General features: G+C 44.5%; 1 protein-coding gene across 1 annotated transcript in view; it reads left to right on the top strand.

Annotated features, from left to right (window-relative positions):
- Positions 1–26,355, top strand: part of LOC128715911 (rap guanine nucleotide exchange factor 4) — an 88,735-nt gene that overhangs the window by 36,752 nt on the left and 25,628 nt on the right. Inside the window, exons 4-6 of the mRNA XM_053810832.1 lie at positions 15,287–15,433; positions 19,809–19,860; positions 20,704–20,822. Coding sequence (XP_053666807.1) covers positions 15,287–15,433; positions 19,809–19,860; positions 20,704–20,822 — 318 coding nt within the window. The remainder of the gene's footprint in view (positions 1–15,286; positions 15,434–19,808; positions 19,861–20,703; positions 20,823–26,355) is intronic.

Genomic DNA, 26,355 nt, shown 5'->3' with positions numbered 1-26,355 from the left:
GTTGAAATATTCCGACCCATTACTATTTTCAAACGCCTGAGGGTATGCAACGTATTACGCCGCTCGTTGGGGTTTTTATTGGAAAGTAATTTATTGTTTCCGCTACTGTTGAGATGGCCAAATATGATCGATATATGACCATTAGCAATCAGTTTGACATAAGTTTCATCTCACCGATCCATTCTTTGTATAAGCCTTTTTAGTAATATTGAGTTTAAACAATGAGAATTCCTATTTAGACAACTTGGACTAGAGATGTAGAATAAAAGCAATAGAATAACAAGCATGTTTTCCCCAAATTTTCTCAGAATCCAGAACAAAGCATTTCAGTGCATGAACGGTATCATAGCTTCACACACTTTGTCAGAGCAAGGATAGCCCGCTCATAGTGGGTAGAATTTCTAGATCCTACCACTACCACCGTACGTCCGAACACGAGAAGGACATTCTGCATTGCCATGCCCTGGTTGACATTTGAGTGCTGGCGCCATATAAAGGTATACGCAACGCTTTGCATAAAGTTCCAGTCGAACCAACTGGCGAATGCAAATTCTTCTTCCTACCGTAAGCCCCGTGAGGATGTGTACCGTGGTGCATAGTTGGGCGAACGAGCACGACGGCCACATCATTTCAGGGCCGCACGGACATTCTATTATCAATTCAACAAATGGTGTATGCGTTTTGTGGTAGTGCTTCAAATGGAACGGACAAATAATACGTATGTACGAAAGAGAGAGAGAGTAAGACAGAGGGACAGAATGCTTAATCACAGGAACAGGAAAGGTGATTCTATTGAAAGCCATTCAAGCATAGAAGCTAGTCCTGCATAGACATCGGTATTTATGAACCCATCGATGTACACATCCTGCTGATGACCTGTTGGCTCGTATATTTGCCAAGCGAAGCTTTGCCAGCACGCAAACGAAGGTTAGGTGAGCCAAACATGTGTGCTACTAGTTGCACCTTCACCGTCCATCCATAGGTATGAACTTTCCCGCTCGGACTGGCACTGCAAATGGAAGCAAATAAAAGTTAATCGATTTGTATCTCGAACCGGGAGTCTCGAGCAAGCAAATCTAGGCCAAATTGCAGGGGCTTTGGTGTTCGAAGCCGTTCAAACACAGAAAAGGCTCATCGTCGACACCTCATTATGGCAGTGTGAGCTGGCGCATCGAGGATGTGCGCTTTGTGTGAATAAAGGACTTTTTGCTGACGGGCAGTCAAAAGTGCTAGCGAATGAGTTTTAGAACTCGTTCCCCCAGCACTATCGCATGCAGGAACAGAGAGAAATGCACAAATGGAACTAATCTTACCAGGCAGGAGAAATTGGCATTTGGGAAGCCTTTGCTCGTGTGATAAGGTTGGTGAAACGTTTCCATCTGAATGTTACTGACGTAGCAGGACGAAAAAAAAAAGGAAACGAACTGCCGGTGGAGTTGCCCTTCCGTAGTAATGCCCGCAGCCATTGGTTCGGACGATCCACAGCGAGTTCGTTTATTTGCGGCAGAAGTCAAGTTCGTGAAGAGCTACGCAAACTCATAATGAATGCACTTGAAGGTAGTAATGATATTTTGGGAGTTGCTCCGAATCATCCGCACTGTCCCGTGGCTTTCCGAGTGTAGGATGTTGGTTGTACGAATGGTGCAGTTGGTTGAATTTTCTGAATGCAGAGTTGCGTTTGGAATAGCACAGACTGGACACAGGGTAGATTCTAGAGATAGTTGAAATTCTGATGAAACGTTTCGAATGGTTTGTCAATCTCAGTGTTAGACAGATGACAAATTTTAAATTACTCCCTAGAGTATGTGAAGCGCTTCATCTCCGTCATATCGGGGCATATGTAAAGTTATCCGTTTGAGCTCTATTTCAAAGGAGTACGGGCGTTTTCTTACAACTGATAGTTTTACTCTGATTTGCAGCTAATTATGCACAGAGTTCTGCTGTCGTCTTTCATTTTAACAGAATGCCCTTGGATATGGATACCTAGCGGTTTTAATGGAAATTATTTTCATTATTTTCATTTTCAAAACACCTGCCACGACGAACGAAGTTGGGACTATATAGAACTTATAGAGTTCCAGTACATACGCCTGTGAGACAGGGACTTTGTCCAAAACTGACGAGAGGAAGATGCTCATGAAGAATTTTTGGCACCGTTTTGTGTCCGGAAGGACAATGGAGGAGCCGCTACAATCACGAGCTATACGAACTGCACGACGAACTCACTGTCGTACAGCAAGATTTGATTCGCCAGGCTTCGGTGGGTTGGTCATGTCATGGGAATGACACCGGACGACCCAGCCGGTAAAGTCCTTTTAGGTCGTTCACATGGACAGAGGAGGCGTGGAATGGCCCAAATTGAGATGCCAGAAAGGCCAGGATAATGGATTGACAGACGAAGGTGCTCGACCGTAGGCGGTTTGGAGGACTCCTCCAGCAGGTGAAGAACGCGAAGCGGTTGTAGCGCCTTATGAGTAAGTAAGTAAGGCTCTGCTGTGATTCTTCGTTTAGAACCCTTTTTAATTGTTTCGATCTAGTTTCGGGTGTGAGCAGCTCATAGTAAATAATTTTTAAATTAAATTTTAAATTGATCCCTCCACTGCCTTGAGCTATGCAGGATAATCTAAATCCGTAAAATAGTGTGCTTAATATTCTGCATATGAATATTAAGACTCAACATTTAAAGACATAAGTCTACTGTACTGTAAAGGTATAGCACTAAGTACTAAATTCTTACACTATGATGTCTCTAAGTCATCTGGCAGTATTTATTGAAATAATATATAAAAAATTATAGCTATCAATTGAATCACAATCGGTGCTTAAAAAGCTGTTGACTCTTCGATTTTTTTGCAATCCACAGCGCCTTCCTGTGATCATGTTTTGGGCATTGTTATTATTTCTCCCACGCTGGCTCGCGTACAGGCGTATAATCTGCTTACATACCTGTGGCTTAGTCACCAGACATGTTAAGGCTTCCTTTCTCGCCTGCTGTGCGGGTAGGGTTTCACGATGTATCTTTGTTTTCTCTTCTTCGCTTCCCATTTTTGTCCCACCGTTGGGCTCGTATCATTTGCGTCACGCTCACAGAGCCGCTTCTTCTATCGGCTCGTGTCAAAAAGTTTTCAGTCAATAGAGACGACCAGAAAAAAAAATATAAATATAAAATACAAACATTCATTGTTCATAGGCAGCATAATGAAGGTATTATGATGGGGATTAATGCGAGGCCCGAACGATTGCTTTTATGGGATGCTGTGGATTTTTCCCGAATATATGAAACTTATCCACACCGTACATTTGCGATGCCCCGTGACACATACAGCGATTAAGCCGGAATACTTTGCGTAAATGATGTCATTTTATCTCGTAACATTGTCCGTTAGCAAACAATTCATCCCACAATCGGCACGAGACATCTAAATCATGTGTCATTCGGGGTTCTTTTTTATTCATCTGAGTGTGCAATTGTCACGACGGTTTGAAAGGAGGAAAAAATGGTTCCAACAATAATTTCTTTACACCTTCTGAAAGTATTTTTTTTTCCTCTTGTGTGTATTAAACTATTCAACTATTTCCCATACACACCACGGCCACCAGTGCCACGGGTACGGCCCTTTTCGCACAACCACCAACACGGATGCGAAATGCCCTGGCCTTGGTAACGCGCCGGTAATTTCCGCTCTCGAATGCAATGAATAATTTATAATTACTTGCTCGTTCGCGGGCATACGCACACGAACGTACCCGTTCGCTTTATGCACCGCATATTTGCATAACAATCGATTCCATTCTCGCCCAAATTGTCACCCCAAAACCTTCGCGAATCGGGTTCGGAGCGGTGCGCACATTCGGCCCGGCTTAGCGCTGTGCGCCGGCCGCTAAAGGCGCGCAATCGAGATTTGCATACGTGCAAACACACGGCGTTGACGTGCGATGGACGGTTTTCTTTTTTGTTGCAGTTTTTTTTGTTGCCATTGTTTGGGTACAATGGTGGTCCAAATATTTGCAAAGGAGAACTGTTTAATGTTGTTGCATTGCTGTAATGTAATTAATAATTCATACCCACGGCATCGGGTGTGACATGTTTTCGGTAAACATAATTAAACTGTACTTTAAGCAAAATTGTACCAATTAGTTTGGATGTAATTAATGCATTGTGTAAACATATTGCTATAATTTACAAGAGCGTGTGTGTTACAACAGAGCAACTGATTAAATTCGCCTTTGTAACATTAAATTGTTTTGCTCTCTCCTTCTCTCGCTCTCTCTCGCTGTAAATAAATTTTAAAACCTACGATGTTCCAGCATGTAGTTTAATTAAATCACACGCTTAAATCACGTGCCAAACTATCGTGGCGTAACACACGCTGGCGCGTAACGTATCCGTTCGGACGAGATCCAACGTGAGCAACCAATTGGGCGACAGTTTCGTTCAGCTTCTCGCTATGGTCGCGAGTAAAAAGCGTATCGCGCGTATGTGATAACGCGCCCGTCCTCGGTACTCGGCCGGAGTTTGTAGGTGTTTGTGAAGGGGGTGGGGGGGGGGGGTTAGGGATGGATAGAAAAACGAGATGTAGACACGCTTTAGGTGGCAATGATAACGCGACGCAATGCTGTCACGTCACGCCTATTAGTCAGTGTCAAATGCGATCTGTACGGTGCAACAGCATCGTCCGCCGGAGAAGGAACGTTTTTGTGCAGGTGTTGTTGGAAATCGGTACCGCGCTAATAGTGGCTGTCCGTTTAACGAACGTTTATAGAACACCTTTTGTTTTTTTTTTGCTCGCCGCGACAGATATTAGAACACCGAAAACGGGCCAACTACGGGCTGTTTGACAGGTGGATGTGCCTAACAAAGTGTCACGTCGCCTACTAGATTTCCAATAAAAACCCCATGTTATGGAGCCAGAATTTTCACACCCCGTACGTGTTCGCTGAAAAAAAAGAAGAAGAAAAAAACCGAATGAAAAATGAAAGTTTCCAGCACGACACGATCATTTCTCGTTTGCAGTGCAAAGTGTGATTGTGATTCTGTGTTTTGTTGCGTTCCCTGCGTGCGTGCACCACCCAGCAGATGGATGGTGAAGGTGAAGGCCAATTGTCCAGCAACGGCGAACAAACAAACACCATCAACCCCTGTTTTCATTGCAATCGTAGCTGTCAGGCGCCCCAACGCCACCCCTGTCACACGGGTGACATCGAGTGGTCTACTGTTTGGGGGGTAGGAGGTGGAGGGGTGGGGGGAGGTTGTTCTGAGCCCGGGCTGTACTAGGCGCGTTGTAATTGTTCACATACTTTGTTTTTTACCTTCACTGTCCGATTCACTGGCATCTTCAGCTCGAGCGCGCACTTGAATCAGCGCCTCATAAGTTACTGCGACGAAGCGTTGCGTTGTTTGCACGGGTTGTCATCCCCTCTTTCAATGAAGGGAGGGGGGTTGATCTTGCGAGGCGTTTATCTGTGGCGCACGTGTGTGTACCGGTGTCTACCATCCGGAGTGTGTGTTTGTGTGAGTAGCGGTGAAAAAGTGTTGGGCACAACATAACGAAAGGTGCTAATTATTTGAGGTTCCAGCGGCGTGTTGTAACTAGGCTGTGAGGCTATTTTTTCACCCGGAGTGTGTTTTTAACTCCACTGGGAGTTTTATTTGGCCGTAAGTGAGATTCTGTGTTCGACAACAACGTGAGTGCGTGTGCGCGAATGTCTCTTCATCAGATCAACAGGCAAAAACGCCGTGTGTTTTTTGTGTTTGATGTTGTTGTTATGGCATTTTTTATGGTGTTTTTGAGTAAATTATGGAAGATGTGTTTAGTATTCGCCCTTTAGCAACTTATATGTTTAGTTATGAGCTTATCTCTACACGGAAAGTTTTCGATTCATAAAAAAATATTCCAATTACAAACAATTGAAGAAAATATTTCGAAAAACTAAACTACCTGTATTTAAATGGTTGAACATGAAACAAACAAGCAATAAACGAGCAAAATATCTAGCGCCACCAAAACATTCATTGCCATGATAGTTATCTTCGTGCCTCTCAGTTACAAGAGATGGATAAATTTCACATTAAAATTCCATGGCGAGGAGTTTCTCTGAACCAGACACACTAGTCTAGCAGCATACCTGGATGTGAAATTCATACCAACTCCACGTCCTGGGAGCTTTGGTTGTGTGCAACTTTTAAGCCACTAATAACTCACGAAAATGGGGTAAAAACTTTCCCCATTCGCACCGGATGCCCTGAACGGGTCCCACCACAAGCTCCATTCCTTCCAACCAGACCAGTCGGAAGGATGCTGTAAAACTGTCAAGCTCTAACCCAGTGTGTACAGTACGCACAACAGGTTGACCCGTGGTACACTTGTGCACAATTTTCATTATCATTCCGGTCGGTACAGAGCGGGTATCTGTACGCTGTAGGCGGCTTTATTCTCTGTGGGAGTAGCCTCGTCCCGAGGACAAACCGTAGCACAGACTCACCATCCACCATCGTCTGCAGATGGGTGTCTCCGTTTATTCGGGAGCGAGAACTAACTTTTCTAGCTAGGTGAGCTTCCCCCCCGGGGGCAGTGCTGCCTTGTTTCTTGGGTTTCAATTTTCCTTCAATGTTTTCCTGCATGCCGCCGTCTATTCGGCGAATGGACAAGAGAGCAGACAAAGCTGCAACGTAAAAAAAAACAGTTCCCCCCATAAAGGTAATGGATGGGCGAACATTACAAGCACCATCAATTTTGTCTTTCGATTTGGTATAGAAAAAAAAAGCGGGCGAAAGAAGTCAACATAAATTCTCAAACGAACACGGCGAGGATGTTCAAGGATATTATTTGATGCGGTTGCTCGAGATAGGGAGCTTCAATACTTTTTCACAGCACAGCAGAAATCCTCAGTGGAGTGAAGTTTGATTGAGCTTATTAGAAAGCAACACTGAAAGGAAAAATTATCTCCACACCAGCAGATAATAATTTGAAGCTGAACGCTTCACTGGTGCTGCTGCGATGTGATGCTTTTAGCACGTAGCACGAGAAAGAGGTTCCGGAATGCAAATGCCGTTAATCAGCTCACACCGGGCAGACGGCGAAGCGTCTCGATTGGTGGCTTGGAAGGTATTTTCTCAACCAGCTAGAAAAGATCATCCCGAACGCTAGCAATAGCTAGCTTCCGTGTATGCTTATTAGGTAGCGTTACACTTGTGCGCTTGATTGATTCTGATTGAAGTTACCGTCTAAGTGCATCGCTAGCCTTACATCCGCACTGGAGCTTCTGTGGCTTCGCACGTGTGCACTGCCTTGCACCAGAAGTCCATCGACTTGCACAGTGGAAGCATTTTCATGCCGGTTGCCGCTGATGAGCAGTAGAAGGAAGTATCAACTTTCTAGTTCACCACGGTCGGGTGGCATTACTGCAGCTGATTGAATCTTTAAAAGCGACCGGCGAGGTCCTTAATCCTGGTTGCACTGCGTACTGTTATCCGTCCGCCTTACACTCCGTCCCGTTTAGCTAGAGCAAACCGAAGTGCCGAAACACTGAATTCACTGAATAATCACAACGACCATGGGGCAGGGCAGTAATCTAGGAGTCCCGGTGAAAGTATCCTTCAAAGTCGCCCGAATGACCGTCCCACGGATGCCTTCCGATGTACGGTGAAGCCCATCAATATAATGCCAGCTCGTGACGCGCCTCTTGACGGCATGACGGTGACATAATGCCGTTTTATGTAGATCTGCAGGTTTTATGGTTCCATTTGGCACTAAGTGACACCCTGCCAGCGTGGACGCACCACTTCAGCCTCCCTTTTTTTCTGGCGGTATTGGGCGGGCAGCTATTGGGGCTACCGTGCCGGGGTGTGTGTGTGTGCCAGTAGTGTACACCTTAAGCTGAACACCATCTGAATGGATGGATGGCATCGTATTTTGCGATAAAATCTTGATGCCTTGCTGCGTCTAGCTGCTGTGCGACCGTGTCCCACCGTCCGTCCGTCCTAACCGGACTGACCTCGGGAGAATTCTTGCCACGCTTGTTGCTTCATCCCGGGCTGGTACATCTTTCGCCCGTTGCTCGCTTTCATAACCGAACGAAACGAGTGTGAATTAATCAGAAGGTTCCACCAGCACCAGCTTTCCACAACGTGTGCGTTTCAGCTTTCTGCTCCCCATTCCCTCCCGAGCGGTCCCTTCCAAGTGCCCGGCGGGAGGGGTGGTGGAATTAATCCATTTCATCTTCGTCGTGGGTCGTGCGCCGGGCGATCCATTCGAGTTTGTTTTGCAATGCGGTAATACTATCGGCATGGTAGGTGTTTGATCTTCTCTTCCCTTTCGGCAACGGTGGAACGTCCCGAGTAAGCTTCCCTGGAGTATCTCTCCAGGGAGGATCCAGTTCCAGTGCGGTAGGTGCTTTTGCATGGTGTTGCTTGCTCGGTAAGGACGAGATTAAAATGACATAAAATTGCGACTGGCAGCGCTATTGCTGTTCCGCTTGCGTGTGGGTTGACCGTGTTAGATTGGGAATATCTGGGCGATAAGCACATTCGAGACGACCGTTTCCATTGATCAGTGTAAAGAGATTTATATTTCAATGGGAAGGGTTTAGCAAGAACTTTTTAGAGTATACGAGCGTTGCAAAATGCTGGAATGTATCCGCAGGTGCCAGTCTCTGTCAGGTGTTAATATTTTATGATATAAATTAGAAATAAACGTTCTTTTAAAAGTCCTCATTAGGACATCTTTCCAATGAAAGGTAATGCAGGTGTTTTGTAATGATGATTGCATACCTTCTGGCGTTTTGGTTTTAGGGCAAAAAATTAACACAGCCAGCACGGCTAGCCTTTTTCGAACACGGATTTCTATTAGTTTGTTTGGTTTGTTCACTTCCTACTTCATTTTACTGTAATACGGGGAATTCTGGGAATTTAAAATTATTTCCCAGGAAATAGACAGTAAGTATTAAAAAGGAGTATTAGTATAGGACATAACCTCAACGGGATACGCTCTAGGATTTCTTATTATTTGGCTTGGAGTTGCTTGGTCTGCTCGTTCTATCGGATTGTTATCTGTGAGTTGATAAATTTTCGAAAAGTTATAACGCGATTGAACCGATTCAGCGATCAGCTCAAATGCTCTTAATGAGACGTGTTTGCAGCATTCAATCATTATTTCATCAGCCAACCGCTCACCAGCGCTTGTCGCCTTTTACCGACGACTTTCCATGCATATTCTATCAACAAGTGCCGCGAAATAACTCACCTCAAAACCTGGTACAACCTCACCTTGGCCTTTGTACACTGACCGTATCTTTCGAAATAAAGTGCCCATGAACAGTTTCAAGAAATGGCTTCTCCACGGTAGGATGTTTGCGCGAATGCAGGCTGAACCATTTGCCAATTTCGTTTTATCGGTTGAAGGAAAAGAAACGCACAGAAAGAAAGCGTACCTTGGCTGCTTGTTTCGGTGGAGGCAAAATTGCAGTGAAAAAAAAAAGTGGAAACAATATTTAAACTTTTGACAACTTTACCTCCCCTGTGGCAATGGGCGGATGGGGAGCGGAAGGTTGCGTCGTTGGCTTTCAGCAAGATTAACGAGCGGCCCGGTGTGTTGAATGATAAGAAAATAAAGGAGATACATAGAACAAGATAAGCATGCTGACGGGACGCAACAGTAGCAGGAACAATAATAAAAAACACACACACCGAACAGGACTCGGTACAGAGAACAGTAAAGCCCCGAAGCAGAAAAACTCGACTTTGGAGCAAATTTTTGTTTCCTGCACCTTGCCGATCCACATGAAAAGAAAGCCCGGAAAACACACTGCTTCCGGAAACGATGGAGTGGAAAATTATCCCAGCGGTGGCTGAGCGTTGCGTCTCGTTTTGAAGCGAGGTGTACATAAATGAGCGCTTCTGCGTCTTTGCTGGAAGTGCTGTGTTTCATCGTTCGGCAGTAAGCATCTTCTAAAAGCGGGAGCATATTTGCAGGCGCCCCCAAAAAAAAAAAAACCCCAACGTACCAAATCGTTATCGAAACCGATCTCGGAAACTTAGCCTTCGCCGGGAAGTTTTTGGAACCGATCGACAATCGTATGGCCGAGGGTTCGTGGGAATTGTTTTCTTGGCTTTGTGTTGCTTTCCATTACGGTGCTGCTGTCAGTTTTTTCTTCCCGACCCGTCCCGGCAAGCACCGGAAACTTTTGCATTAACGATAATTTCACCTTTCACGATAACTGCCCCGAACGAGCGGACAAGGTTGATGGACAGGATGGCGTATCCGTGTACCTGATGATCCCGTCGGGCTCCTGGGAGCAGTTGTGAGAAAACTGCCCCGCACACAACTACGTCGGGAGAGTCAAAATTGTCAAGTTCAATGGCTGCAGGGAAGGTTTCGGAACAGGGGTTCGGTTACTTTTTTGCCGTTCAGCATGGAGTGAGCTGCTTTCGTTTCACGACTGCGTACAACTTGTCCAACCTGTCAAACACATCGCATCGGCAGTCGCAATCGAGTTTATCGGTCGTTTATATCATTTACCGTACTGCACGTCTAGTATCGGATCATTTTCTGGTTGATATTGAACTAATCTATTTATTTGCTTCTCCTTGATAGCGGAATGGTAAATAGTTCTTTCTGAACATTCAGGGGCGAATTGCCAGCAGTACAATTATACTGAAGCTTGATTGTTGTTCAGGTTGCGTAGTTTCTATTAAGAGTTTAATTTTTTACTTGTTTTAGTAGTGATTTGGGTGGCAATTTCAAAATATTGCATACTTTTAGGCGCTTACACTCACAATATTCACTCGTTCTTTTATTATAAAAAAACGGCAAGATATCTTTAAGTAATACATTATAATTTATGTTACAACTAGCAATACCTCCACAAATAAAGTCCCAGCTGACAAATTCCACTAAAAGAATTTAAGAATTGACCTTTTTTGCGATATATTCTCCGTGAGTGTTCAAAATGATGAGAACACATCACAAGTGATGTAGTGTTCCTTTCCCACTGACATTCAACCTATTGTAGAAATGTTGTTTTTTTTTCTAGAATAAAAAATAAGCTCAGAACACCTTCTCACCGACATGCTTTCGCGAAAATAACCGCCAAGTGAGATCGGGCGAACAATCGGTCGACAGTCGCGCCGGTAGCACGGCAGGCGGGAAACAGGAATGTCCTTATTGTAAGCATTCCTGCACGATACGATATGTGCACACGTTTTGTCAGATAAGATGATATTTTTGATCGCCTTCAACGTATCGTTTCCTTCCGTACAGGCTGCCGGGTGTTTTCTTTTTCGGCTTTTCTTTTCCCATTTTTTTTTTCTCAGCTCGAATGTGGTTACACGCGATGGAAACGATGGGGGAAAAAAACACGAAAAGTACGTGACAATGGTGCGATATTTTTACGAGTGTTCGCATGTGTTGTGCACTGAATACGGCTGTCAGTGGTGTGCGCACCGACCGCAGGGAGATGAAGTCTCCCGGCATCGATTTTCTGTCTCGCCATCTGATACGGTGAAGGCCTTTTGTGTTGCTGTGTTGCGACTACCCGGGGCCCAGCTGGGACTCGGCCTGACTGCCTGCTTTGGTGAAGTTTATCAAACAGCCGGTGTGGGGCTAACGACGGGAATACTTGACAGTAGAGCCACAATGGCGATATGGTATTTCTTTGGGCGCGAGGTAATAATGAGGGTGTTGTAGTTTGTCCGGAGCAAAGTTGACACAATTTCGGGGGGGAGGCGAGAGTTATTGGCTCTTTTATTGGTACAACATGATGCACCTTTTTTCGCTTTTAAGTGGCTAACATAACAAAACCCACCGGGAGCCACGTTGGAAAAATCACCCAAGTATACCATTATGCATGGAAATGTACTTAAAGTTATTATAAAAAATGATTTAAATGCATTAGGGACAACCCAATTCACAGCTTCGAGCAATGTGATAATTTGCGAAAAGAATATTTATGAATTCTTTGAATAATTAATTCAAATATTATTTTATTTACGACTGTTCATCTAAAACAGTCAATTGTTACTTGTTGCTTGGCATTCTACAAGGAATCTAGAGACTCCTAGTCGTTCTCTTTAGACCTCTTATTATTAACGGGTATTTTGAAATTAATTGCATACCTTTAGGCGTGCATATACAAAACCAGCCAACAGTGAACCCTTCGTGAACAATACGGCACATATTTACGCCAGCAATTATACGAACGTTTCCAGATGAATACGAATAAATCCTTACAAGTGGACGTTAAAACGACATCAAACCTATCAAAAAAGGACAAAAAACAGTTTAATAACAACGGGTTTGAAACGGTCGTGATAAAGGCGAGTTGAAAACATCTGAAAATACCTACGTACCAAAGGTGTCCTGCGAGTGAAGACGCATCGAAAACAATATCAATTCTTATCCTGCCTCGCAACATTACGCAGCCTTGGCTTAAGGATGTGGCTCAAGCGCCACCGACGGTACAGCGTCACATCGAACCGGCGACGCCGTAATAAGGTAAATTCCTCTTCACTAGCAGCGTCAAGAAAGAAGGGAAGCGTAAGAGCTTCGAGCGACAACTCGTCCCGCTATTTTTTGTTTAGCTTCTCCCTATCTACTCCATTGTAACTTCCCAAATTCAGTCAGTGCGGGTACGCTTCAAGGGCAAAATGTGATTGATTTTGGTGCCGTCACTCATCCTCTCGTCGTTTACACCACCCTGCGTACGTAAAACTTCTCCATCCGCCACGGCATAAAGGGCACGGCAAATCCAACCTGCCACCGAACGTTGGAAATGCCTTCCGCAGAGTGTCTGCCGGGAGGGAAAATGGAAATTGTTTTACAGATGAGTGAAACAAATTGTGCCGGAAAACCGCACCGAAGCGGTGGTGCGGTGCGAGTGAAAGGGTGGCACTGAGCAGTGCGGTGGGAAATGGGAACCGGGAAGCACTTCGAGTTGATTCGAGGTTTGAAGAGCCTGTCAAAGCGAAAAACGGAATGCCCAGCGTGACGAAGAAACGGCCACAAACAGGGTAGGTTGGGATTCAATTTTATCCGGGGATTTGGCCGGGAATCGTTGAACCGGCGCGAACCGGAGCTAAAGCCGAATGCGAAACGATAGATTTGTTCAAGTTCAGTCGAATTGATTTGCGGCCATTCGTCCCTACCGACCTGCCCCTTATAAAGAACCCACCCGCCGGTAGATCCGGTCGGTGGTGAAAAGTGCATTCTGCCTGTGGAAATTTTCAATCCGATTTCGAAACAGGGTTTTTGTTTTATTCGCTCCCCATCTGGGGGGAGGGGGAGGGGTGGTTTTTGCATTTTCTTTGCCAGTTTGCCCAGGATCAAACGGACAGACGTTTACACGGAGACCCGGGAAAGACAAAAAACAAACAGCTGCAACTGTAAACCGAATCCAATTGATCGTCGGTCGATTTGGTTGTGTTGCACAATTACTTTGTGAATTTCACTCTCTTCGTGCTGTTTGTTTTTTTTTAGGGGGCAATGGTTACCGATTTAGTTGTTTTTCGATTGAGTCGTTTGATGGGAATTTGGTGATGGAAGCCGAAAGGACGAGATAGATAAATTGTGTTTTCTCCGTATAAAAGCACATCACAAACAATTTTGGCGAGTTGTAAAACTGTTGATCTCTTGTTGGAGCAACCGGGACATGCAACGGACAAAATTGGTTTGAAATAGGATTAGTTTCGTTGCTTTGTTTGTTTTCTATAGTTGATTGAACCTTGAGGGGTTTAATTAAGCGATTGGTGAGCTGAAATTGATTATTGTTAAAATAATACCTGGTGGGATCTATTCTAGATCATTAGGAGCTAGCTTTTAATTGACATCCAAAAGAGATATTTATAGTTATTTTACAGGGTTTCATGGTACAATTCATGAAACTATTGTAAAATAGTCAGTTATCAACTTGAGGAATGTTCGACAGCGCTTAAAAAAAACTAGTAAGAATTATGTCTAACTTGATAAGGTAGCTCGCTAAGTGCTTCGTATATTTAGTACGATAGAGAAGAATAAAAGATGTTTTAGTTCTCCCATTTTGCTTCCCGTTTAACGCCACAAAAAAATGTTTATCCACACTTTATTACCTGCTGCGGAAATGCATCCCACTTCATTATTGCCATCGCTCCTGCTGCACCCAAAAGTATGTGCAACCCGTTGTGAAAATGAGAACGGAGAACGAAACTTGCACCCTAATAGGACTTCCGCCCAAAAAGGGTTTCGAGAGCCGCACTCGCGCCACGCTCCACAACGATCCACTTAAATGATGCAGCTAACTTTTCCATAAAATGAATGCAAAACATTTACAGTTCTTCTGGTCTTGCCGCACAACCCGAAGAACCGACCGACCGGCGTGAGACGACAGCGCCATAAAAAGGGAAAAGTAAACTAGGGTTGAATGTCACCGACCGGTTTTCCAAACGAGTAAATGAGCGACCCGCGTTTGTGTGTGTGTGTGTGTGTGTGTGTATGGTGGTTCTGAAACAGGCACCAGGTTTTTGCTGCCGGGTGAACCATAATTTTGCCTTACACTGGCGTTCAACAGCAAGACAAAGTTAAAATGAATCAGTATGAAACACTGGGAAAAGCGTCACATGCAGCCACGTCCATAATCCTTTCCACGACGTGACGGTGCAACAACGGCATTTCAGACACTTTTCATACCCCCGGAGAAATGCCTACGCTTAAAGAGCAAGCAATAATGTTTAATGAATGCATAAAACACGGTCACTTAGCAGTGCAAATTGCATAACTTTGCTCGTAATTTTTTTCTTCTTCAAACACGCCTAAAAGTATGCTATCGGTACTGCAAAATACCTTATATCGAATAGGGCAATATTAAACAACGATTTTGTTGTCCTGGTGAACGGTTCGGATTGTTGTTTCTAACCAGGATGAGTCCTATAATTGCATACATGCAACCTGAGACATTGTGTTGATGTAATGTTTTCGACAGTTTACTGCAAGAAGGCAACAGCAGCACCAAACGTCCCATCCGTTTCGCTCAGCGAAGCAGATGATACTTTAATCACTAGCACTAAACGATATCGTTGCACCTTCTCGAAGGTCTGTTCTGTTCCCATGTAGACACGGCTCATAAATCTGTACACGGCAGGGATTCCAGAAATAATTGGTTTCAACGCTATGTTTTCCGTATGATGCCTTCATCCATGGGGCTAATCGTCCCTCCGCCCCGTAGTCGAACGCGTCCGTCCACCCGAAAATACTTTGCGCCGACATCGATACCTAATTCATTTCTCGTTCGCTCTTATTTTCTCCCGTTTCATTTGCAGCTGTCAGTAACACTATGTAATTTGGGCGTTGGGGCCACCTTCGGCGAGTCCATCCTGCACGATCTGCCCCGGGACAGTACGGTAGTGACGAAAACAACCTGCGAGCTGCTGCGAGTGGAGCAGCAAGATTTCAGACTGATTTTTGAGGTAAGTGAGTTCGTGGTGGGGAGGGGAGGTCTGTAAGGGGCCGCACGGGGGCTTACCGATTGTATTATCAGCTTCGTTTGTTGCTCCGGTGCGCCATCATTAGTGCGTTGTGAGGAACTACAACGGGGGAAGGGTCGTCCTTTGGGATGCTGGGGATCATGGTCCAGCAATGGAATTAGTTGGTCATTTCGAATGATGGGAAACATCCCCAAAAACAAAGCACCCCAGCTTACTGTGGGGGGGGGGGAGGTTTATTTGTTGGGGTTCTTGTTTGTTTCATTCTGGAGCTATTAATAACAGACCGTTGGTGTCAGATTTCGTGTGCTAGTAATTATGTTTTACTTTCACCTGAGTGAAATCTTCATTAAAGAGCGGCTGCCATCCCACGAGGGGTTTTATCTTCGGGGAAAGCAATTACCTAATGCCAAACATGGCTGCGCTTGTAGAGGCGATCGGAACCATTCGCTACACATCTCGAAATAGTCTTTGTGATGTTAAAATTTATTTTAAATATTAAAATTAAACCATTGCGAACGAAAATACCACCCGGAAACCTTATTCATCTGTGTAGTGTTATAAAAGGAAACAGCTAAAAATAACCGTCTAGCATTGCGTAGTTGCCCGGTGAGTTCTGCAGCATGGTTTTGATGGTACTATCGCTTACGTTTGGCCACTACGTCATTGCGCTGCCATCTTGTTGCCGTTGCCATAGTATAGAGTAAGCGCAAATAAATGCCAATTAATAGCTGCTGATTGAAGCTGAACTCACGTACGATTCCATCGTTAGGTCGCTATTAATAGTTACAACATAGTTACGAGTTGCTTTTCGAATTGTTATCAATGAATGTGCGCGATGTTTTGGTGCGATTGTCTCGAGACAATTTCCTCACGAGATCACAAGTGAAACATTCTTCCTGGAAGGTTCAGTCTACAAAGCTGGTGTGTTTACCGTTGTATGTGTTTAATTGTTATTACTATTCTCGCGACCATTATGAATTGCCTCTGGTAGCGATTTCCTTTCCATTTAATATTAAATTCGCAATAAATGTTTTCAACAGTTTTCAAATCATCAACAAACGTTCATAAAACCCAAAACATTCCGATGATTCCGCTGGTTCCTGTTTTATGTTTCGAAAATTAAAATACTCTCATTCCTGGAATGGAAATTGCAGCTGCAATGGGAAATAATCTTTGCTCCAAGACACGCCCCAATGAAAACACCACATTAAGGGAAAAGCACAACAATAATGCTCATGACGTAATAGATTTTAATTTCAGTTGAAAAATGATATTTAGTATTTGGCTCGGTACTTTCCACTGTGGCCGGGTTTTTTTTTCCTTCCTTGTACCTTCCTTTATTCAACCACCCCACCGACAAATCCTTCCAGACAATGGAGACGCCTGGTGTTTGGTGCAAATTCTGTCCGAATGAAAAATCTCCACCATTTTCCGACCGCCAAACATGGGGTTAAATTTGACGCTGAGTTCATCGTTACATTTCATCTCCAGTCCCATTCGCTTGGTACGACGCACGTTGTTTGTGGTTTCGTCTGCGGATGAACCATATGCAGGTGGAACAGGCGCAAATTGACGTCACCGGCAAAGAAAACCCACAAAATGGTACTGGTCTTTTGACCGTCGGTTTGGTGGCAGGCAGTTTTGTGGCTAGGCAAACTCTACCGTGTGTACGCTGTCCGACGGTGGAGTAGCAACCATGGCGATGCAGGGGATGCGAGGAACAGTCAGCGGTCAGTATTGGGTTAGAAACAGTGGGCTTTCGTTGGCAGCCCTATGACTGAAGGCGTATTCTGCTCGGAAACGTTGGATGGACAAGTGGATAGCTATTTATAGCTTCACACTACCGCTGGTACCGATGGAAACAGTGACGTTCAGAGATTAGCACAGCAGGATATTAGTGCTCGGCGGGTGAGCGATCGTTTTTGGGGTTGCCGATTAACGGAAGGCTGCTGACGCTGTACTGTGCTGGGTGTGTGATACGTAGAGACGTAAATATTGTCTTTGATTTGAGGTTTGTACATTTTACACATAGAAAAAAGAATCATGAAAACGCAATACAATACAAACAAATTCAATTGGCAAAGTATAGCCATGGCCATCAGTTGAAATTGTTTTTCCAAAGTTTCCATAATACACTCAAAACCTCCATTGAAATACTTCAGGTGCATTGCATACCAACGGCACGCTCCAGCTTCCACATGCTAAACAGTTCCTTTGAATTCAAACCGTACAGCAAGGCGCTGCTTCGTGCTAGCTTTACCTCATTCTAATCCAAGTGTCATTCTTGCGCTTTCCATCTGAAAAGCTCCCATTCAGCCGCTGGGAAAGCAAATGGTAAAAAGCGCTCCCTCCACCGGCCGACTGTCGATTGTTTTCAAAGTAACATCCTCGAACAGATCTTGATTTCATGTTTGCACAGACTTCAGCAAACACACACACACACACGCAGTAACTTCCCTAACGTATTCAGCACGACTGCTTCGGTTCTCATTACAGCTCCGGCAAAAAACAGTTGATGATGGATTATTCTTCCCGCGGGCGCTTTAGCATGCACTCGGTTTCGGGTTTGGTTTGTTTTGCATTTATCTCCATCCGTGCACAGTCTTCCTGGCAGCGCGGCACGAAGACACTTGCCGTTAGCGCTGCCTTTTCCATGTGTGGAAGTAATCCAACCGGGTGAGCCGTATCCCCTTGCACCGGTGTGGAGACCGGTTTTCCACTTAGATTGGATGCAAGAACGCTCTCACATGGCAATGGTGTTTGTGCATCTGCTTTTCCTGCTGGCAGTGGAAAGCGGCATGCTGTTTGGCCGCTCCTTCACTTAGAACCATTGAAAGGTAAATGCTTTGAGCAGTGGAAATGTGATATAAAATACAGCGCACAATCATTTATACGTGCTACGCTGGTAGTTTCATCAGTTTCTTTGTCCTGTCTTTTCTATAAAATCACTTATCTTTTCATGCGAAAGCCGTACACAAAAGGGCGGAACGCAACGCTCGTGCTGCATGATATTTTCATCAGATTGATTCCATACTTTCTTCTGTGTGATCAACCGGACCCCGCACATACGGGCGGTGGCAACCGGTGCGATGTGTTCCATTCGTTTTTCCACTCCAGCCAGCGCTGCTTCGCATCGTGTCAAGTGTTCTATTTTTGCGGAATATTTGCACAGCGCTATGGTGGATCGAATGGCACTTTTGCTGATTTATTCATGGCCATGCCCGATCCGGGATGCTGACATTTGTTGGGGTGGCTGTGCCGGTGGTCTGTAACAGTGGGGCTGCCGCTGATGATGAGAGTCTCCCCGTTTGTCGCTCATCCTATATCGCTTTCCCAACCGGCTGACACTGCCGACTGACATCGGTGATCGAATTAGAAGTGGATTTATGACCGTACGGAATGAGTTTACTTGAACGGTGTAATTGCAGTTCAGTGTACTGTTTTGCTCTCCTAACCCCCGTCGGGGGCAGTTCCGGCACGGCTTATCGTTCGGCCAATTGGATGTCTTTCCGTCCCGACCGATTTGTTTACACATGTAACAGCTCATGTTCGCTCTGCCCGTACAACATCATCATGTGCATGTCGATCTGCTTACTGGTGAACCCTCAACCCCCGACATGGAAAAGGGTTACCAGGCTGACATGTGGAGGAACCGGTATCAATTTTTCACAATTTCTTCCAATCAATCTCGTCCCCAGAAGGGATACAGCTGTGTCGGTTGGGCTTTCGATTCGGAACAGCAGTGTGATTGAATTATGTGACATATCAGCTCATTGTACCGGTGGGACCGAGATGCAGCTCGGGAGCGAGTTTATTTCGGGGCCACCACAACCATTTCGACGAACGGATGACAGGGGATTTCCCTGCGTTGCTTTTTTTCTCCAGCTCATCAATTTATCACTTCATTGAAACAGCGCAACGGCAAGCAATTGGAGCGATGGATTCAATTTACACTCAGGATGGGTTTATTTATTAAAAATAAAACTTACACGATACATATTGACAGTAACGGCAGGAAGGAAACGGTGCGCATATCTGGCCGTGTTTGTTCGATAACGAACACGATCCTGAAGCTCATCATTATACATATGTGCATTGCGGGGGTTGTTATATTTCATTACTGTGCACAGCATCGTGACGGGCGACCGGCTACACCGAATTACGCAGCAAACAAGTTCCGATGCCGATGGGTCAACATATAAATACCTTATAATTATTTGCACTTTGTACACGGTGGGCGTAATCTGTTGAAGCATGTTTCTTTATTATCGGCTGATGCACGCACGACATGGGATTAATTTTTTCAAACAACCGTATTGATTTACTACTTTCTTGCTCTTCTTTTGATTCGTTGCAGAAAAATAAAGAATTAATGAACGACATAATCACGAACTGTAGGCTAAAAAATGGTAAGTACACAGTTTGTTAAGTGGAATGCATAACTTTAGGCGCTAAGTATGAATTTTCTCTATTTGCTAACACTAAACGATGAGAATGTGTTTCCCCGTTGAAAAAAAAAGAACGTTACCTTTTGAAAATGTCACCACGCTCTAATGGAGAATTAATTATCGACTCAACTCACAACCGATCGATCTGTGCAATTATGTACGTTCGATTTCCGTGAGCCGCGTTTGCATTTCCGAACACTAATGACGTTTTACCAGAAGCTAATTTCGGCTGCTGCTGCATTAGGAGCGGCTGTCGGCGAACGGAATGATTATCAGCAGATTCACTGCCGCCAACACTGTGTACTGTGTCGGATGAAGGTGGATTAGTCGTTGTTTTAAGCGAGGGCGTTGGGCGAGAGAAAACTCATTTCCCAAACTATTTGAAACCAATGTTTGTGGTTAGATTGAATGCGAAGTGGATGAGATTCGACCCCGGCGGGGAATTGAATAATAATGATTGGGCGCTTTGGTTGAGTGTGGAGTGAACGATTATTTGTGCCAATCGGATGTTAAAGCAAATCAGTAATGTAAACTTTTCGGTGACAAAAAAGTGACATTTGGTTTAGTTAATTTAATACATTATGCTATTTGTTTATTTCTGTAAAGTTGTATAATTCTAAATTATTTCTCAAACGCTCATCAAGACAGTGTACTTTCGATTGCATTTAATTACTGTTTGCTACGACGTAACCTGACCCATCACATCGCTACGCCTGAAGCAAGATCTGTTGCGTTGAGCACACGTTTATTAATCCGTTGGGAACTTTTCTCTCCTTCTCTTTACCATTTTACCACCACAAACAGGATTTGGTCAGAGCATGCAGACGACCAGCACGGTCCAGACGAGCGTGCAGCAGCAACCGTCGCCAACGAAAAAGCAGCTCAGCCCGGATCATCCAAATCCTGCCGCACCAATTACGGAGGTAAGCTCGTACGTGGGTTCGTCCATGGATGGCCATGTCCATCCATTGCCCTGTGCCATACTGTCCCGGTCGCCCGGTGAGCCAAGTGCCGATTTACGGCCATTAAAAAACACGTTGCGCTACAGCGCAACAGTTGTTAGCCGCGGGCAGGATTTAGGGATTTTCTTTCACCATCCGTCCAACGGTTAGATTGAGACCGTGTGGGAAAAAAAGTAATGCAATGCACAGAACAAACAACCAGCGAATGCAAAATAAAAGCTTGCATTCGATTCCGGAAGTGCACCTCAATGTGGTACTGCAGTGTGCGAGTCCGGATTGGGTACTAATGGGGTCTTTAGTCAACGATGGAATTCACGATGCCACGGGGATAAAGCTTCCGTGAGCATACGCGTAGAACCATCTGATTTGCTATTTAGCAGCTCGTGCGATATAATTACAGGAAGTTAGATAAAGCGGATCTAAGAATGTATAACTTTATAAAACAAGCATTTTAGTTAAAATAAAATTTTCCCCACTTTTTTCTAAATAATTTCATAACAATTATATGATAATTGCATAGCTTTAGGCGCTCTGCCGTGCGATTTGCGTATTCACTCTTTAATCAGCCTCGATGTATGCAATTTGCCTAGCAACACATCCAATTTTGGGTAGTAAGTCATGTAATTGTTATGTATGTTTATGATACCATTTTTTCTGCTATCGTAAAGATTCATTATGATCGTTCCGCTAGCTAATGAAAGGTTCCAAGGTTTTCCAGAATTCTTTTAAAGTCAAAATTTAATTCTCATTTCCGCCCTTTAAGCTTGTCAAACATTAAAGGAGCTTACCGTAATCCAATCCATACAAACATAACCCACTATCAGCGAAGCACGCGGAAAAAGTTCGCATCATTTGCATTAGCGTGCCACTTGCTAAAACCGGGGCCACTAAGACGCAACCTAATCTTTTCGATGCTCGCAATGGCTCGCCTGGGAATTTAAACGATCCAGCAAATGGGCACACAAAACTCACATAAACTCCATCGATTGCCATGTTGTCCGGCGCGGCGTGAAGAAGGTCGGCACGCGGATAACGACATTTACCGTAACACCTGGCCAAGTGCGTGCTGGTTGGCTGTTTTAGGCGTTACGAACATTATCCATTGCCCTTTCACAAATGGTGCCATAAATTTCGGTTACACGGATTACGCTGATATTGTGCGCGGTTTAAGGAATCCACCTTTGCCGGAAAGATTGAAGCAACCATTGCAGGGAAGGCAAAAGCATAACATTCAACCACTAGCTCATGGCTTCAGATTTCGGTTTATACTTGGGAGTTTTTTTTACATTTATCGATGGAAATCAAATCATTCCCGTTACTTCACGGGGAAACACCTCTCGGTAGATAAGCCTCCCCACCAGACGAACCGCAATCATTGTCAACTGCAGATTTTGAAAGTTTCCCAAATCGGTCTCGACCGTTATCCTTCAGCCGATCGAAGCTTAAAGAGCGAAAGAGCACGAGCCGGCCGGTTGGGATCATTCTTCATCATTTTGGCTTGCTGGGGTGCGTATCTGTGAGTGGATGTTAACAAAGCTTCTGAAATTTGCTTCTGTTCCCATTCCCCTTGTATTCGTTGAGTGTTTTGTCCTTATCTTACATTCCCCAACGGACGACGCTTTCCGAGGAAGGCCTTAGGCATTGACCAAAACTTCAACCAGCAGCTCCAGCATCGGAAGACACCACGCAGTAACGACTCTTAACGCAATAAAACCAGGAAACCATTGCACGCGGATAATACGAATGCTAATTATTGCTCCATCGTCCGTTATCGCCAGGATTGTTTTATTGGTTGCCTTGCCCGACGGCCAACGTCGTCGTCGCCGGTATTCGTCGTAGTGTGCAAAGCGATCTCCACCACCGCCATTATCGTCCTCATGATCATCATTCTCCGCTGCGGTGGAGCATTTCGGTCACGATGAAAACCTCCCGTCGTCGTGCGGCCATTCGCCGGCGGGATACCATTTAAGCCACGGTTGCAATTTTGCAACCATCCCACCACGGTCCCTGCCGTTGGTTTGTGGTTTTGGCTCACTCCATTTCACGTTCCACTTTTTTTGCCCGTCTGTGTGTGCGTGTTTGATTTTGCAATTTGACGCTATATTACAACGAAATGAAATTCCCTCGTCGCGAATAGGGGAGGTGGAGCTTTAGGGAGTAACAATAGAAACCGTTCGGCAATAAAGGGAACCAGAGGGCGTATATTTATGCTGGCGAAGGGTCACGTACTGATCATTGAGGTGAACGAAATGTGTCACGTAATTATCACTTTGTGATTAAGCGAAACCACTGGCAGGGTTCTAATTATTTTTTTTACAAATTTGTTTTAGCTTGGAGTTTGTATTGTTGCGGTTGTTTAAATAGAAACGCTGCTGTACTTAAGCACCAACATCGACGCCACTACGTATAATGCAACCGCACAGTGTTGTTTATGTTTGTGGTTTTACGTTTACGTACATTTGATCGATGGTAAACGTCAACAGATGGCACTAAAAGAGCAGTATAATGGTCGATAAAACTGTACCGTGTCGATTCATTTCAATCTCACTCTGTATTAATTGTTTATGAAATGAGTGTTTTACCAAGCGGGGGATTCGTTGGAATTGGCTTTGCAGATATCGATCCTATAGCTAACTAAAATGTCCATAAATCGATAAAGATTCATTCAAATGATTCCTAGTTTCAGTAGGAACGTTTACATGTTTTATTATTAAATTCATACCAGACAAAAAAGATTCTAACCGACAAAGTACCAAAAACCTCCTCCAGCTCTTGATTTACACAGGAAAATACTAAAGAGATTGTTATGTTATACGAATTGCATAACTTCAGGCTGATACCTTTGAATATACTAAGCTAAAATCATTATTTATCTCTTTTGTGCATGAATTGCATACTTTTAGGCGATATTACTCAGAAAAAGAGTAATCGTTGCATCTTAAAATAACCACAACCCATATGATGCTTTTATCGCAAAAAAACCAAATACATGTGTACTGGTACGGTAAGATAAAACCCGTACAAACCAATTAGTCCATTCGTTCGTGCCGTCTAAATAATGTTCTGCACCCGACATCGGGTTCGGTACGCTGTGGTATAAATAAACGATGCAGGTTTGCTCCTGGCCCCGTCCATTCTTGCCATCGCTACATCGATGAATTCTTCTGCCGAATGCAGTTATCAATTGGGTGCAATCGAAAACCAATTAAAATGATAAAATCACATGGACCGCAGTCCAACATGAGGAGGATCGAGTTTTGCTATCGGGTGGAAGCTTTTTTACGAGGTGCTACTGATGGGATGGTTTCGTCTAATCGTTCGCCTTTGACGTACTCGATGAAGGATGAAAAACGCACTGCTGACGATGTTATTGCAAGCATCTCGGTGCGGTGCGGTATTATTATTTGCTCTCTATTCCCTGCGGTGACATGTTGCGTCTAGCATTCCGGAGAAAGCGTTTCAAACTTCAACCACAAGTTCCCCGTTCCCGGAGGATTCCGATCGAATGAACTGATTGGAGCAGTGGAAGGTAAAAAACGTCCTTACAACCGATCGGATCCAATTGGAGGAGGTCGTTTGAGTTAGTTAGATCGGTAGCACACATCTCACGACGGCTAGTGGTTGATGGCCGACGACGACGAGCGGTCCTTATAAACCTTCTTCCTCAGTGATTATGAACCGGAATCTCGTTTTGCACATTCCTGCTGTGCTCGCCTACGGGAGCTTTTCTGTTTGCTTCACTGGCAACTGACCCCTAATGGATGTCGATCAATATTTAATCGTTCAGATTTGCATTTCCACTACCCCAGACCGGTAGGACATCAGATGTGGGGAAAGAATCCATACCGAATGGCGTCCCGTCAAGCAGCTAACGAAGGATGCAACCGGAAATAGGGGTGAACGGATCAAAAGTTTGTCTTCTCCCAGCAAACACAATCACTGCGCACGGGTTCCAAGAAAAACGCTCCACAAAACCCTCTCGTGGTTGAACGTGGTGAAAATATTCGCATCATAACGTGAATAGGAATTGATAAAATATAACCTTTCGTGCTCGCACCAACTTTTACTCCATTTCGCGCGAGCTGCGTGATTGAATTTTCAATTAATCCACTTCACTGCCGGCTCCTCCCTTTTGTCGGAAGACTTGCATTCGGCGTGTATTAATTCTTCCCAGCTCAAGCTTTCCATTAAATACCGCAAAAGCACCGTCAACGAACCTGTTCCGCGAACGGCACTTTGCCGAACTTATCGATGGGAAAGTTTTCCCCTTTATCAATCCGTACCTACCACGGCATCCGTGGGGTTTGGTGGTTGATGGCGTTGCGTGCATGTGAGGGTGGAACATTGACTTGTTGCCTAAAAGTTCCACCAACCACGCTCAGCACCGCTTGGGGCTTGGTCAAACTTTCGCCTTTTCGACAAGCGGCTCGTAACCCCGTAACAAAGACCAAATCATGGTTTGATCGTAGATTATCCTTCCCCGTTCACGTCACTATCCGTGGCGTGGACGCGTTTTGCCTAGGCAAAAGGCAAAAGTTTAAAACCAACACGTCAGCTTTAAGCGTGAACTAAACTGACGCTATCGTCTCATTAGCGATAGTATAATTCAATTCTGATATGTAAATGGTGTGAAGCAACGATAAGACGGCCAAAATCGGAAAAAAGGAACAAAATTGTTTGCGTGGTAGAAGAAATCTGTAGTACCTTTACGTATTGCATACATTTAGGCGCTAAATTTCGTAGCTTTTAACGTTTTAGGTTAATTAAAGCTTTAAAATTCCGATTCACTTTAAAGGCGAACCCGTGTACGCCTTATTCATCCACACTGTCAGAAAGTATTCATCTGACCACTGTTTTGACCAACAAATCCAACCAAATCCCACATACCATACCGGACCCACAAATTGTTTTCAAAATCACACAGTAAATCATGGGCTTCGTTCCAATGAAAACTCACTCATCAAAAAAAAAAAGCGGGTGCCCCAAAACACGGCTACCCTTTCTGTCGCTCACTCCCTCTGTGTCCCTCGATGAAACCCACAAAAGGCAAAGGCAGTCCCATAAAACAAAAACTTGGTGGTAAAACTTTTGCACACCACATTAAACACAATTAACGTTCATTTCGGTTCCTTTTACGGCCGCCTCGTAAAAGCGAAACGATCGTCCGGATATGCCAGCAGGAAGCAGGAAAAACCCCTTTTAGCGCGTCTAGTGTGGTCACAGGAAGGACCGAGGGGTTGAACTGTGTGTCCGTGTCCGTGAGTGTGTGTGTGTATGTGTGTCCAAGTTTCTGCTTTCGTTGGATCACTTCATTTTCACTGGTTTGATTGCTTACCTTTCATCTCTATCGTTCGTGCATTTGTTTCTACGCTTGTTTAAACATACATTTACCGCACCGCTTCCGTCCATGCCCTTTAAAATATGCAAATTTTTTTCCCTCATGGCTTCGACAGAATGGCAGATAACCCATATCGTATGGTGGAGCAAAGTGTAA

This window comes from Anopheles marshallii, chromosome 3 (assembly GCF_943734725.1).
Source record: "Anopheles marshallii chromosome 3, idAnoMarsDA_429_01, whole genome shotgun sequence".
Taxonomy (NCBI): Eukaryota; Metazoa; Arthropoda; class Insecta; order Diptera; family Culicidae; genus Anopheles; species Anopheles marshallii.
This window is presented reverse-complemented; position numbering and strand designations above follow the sequence as displayed.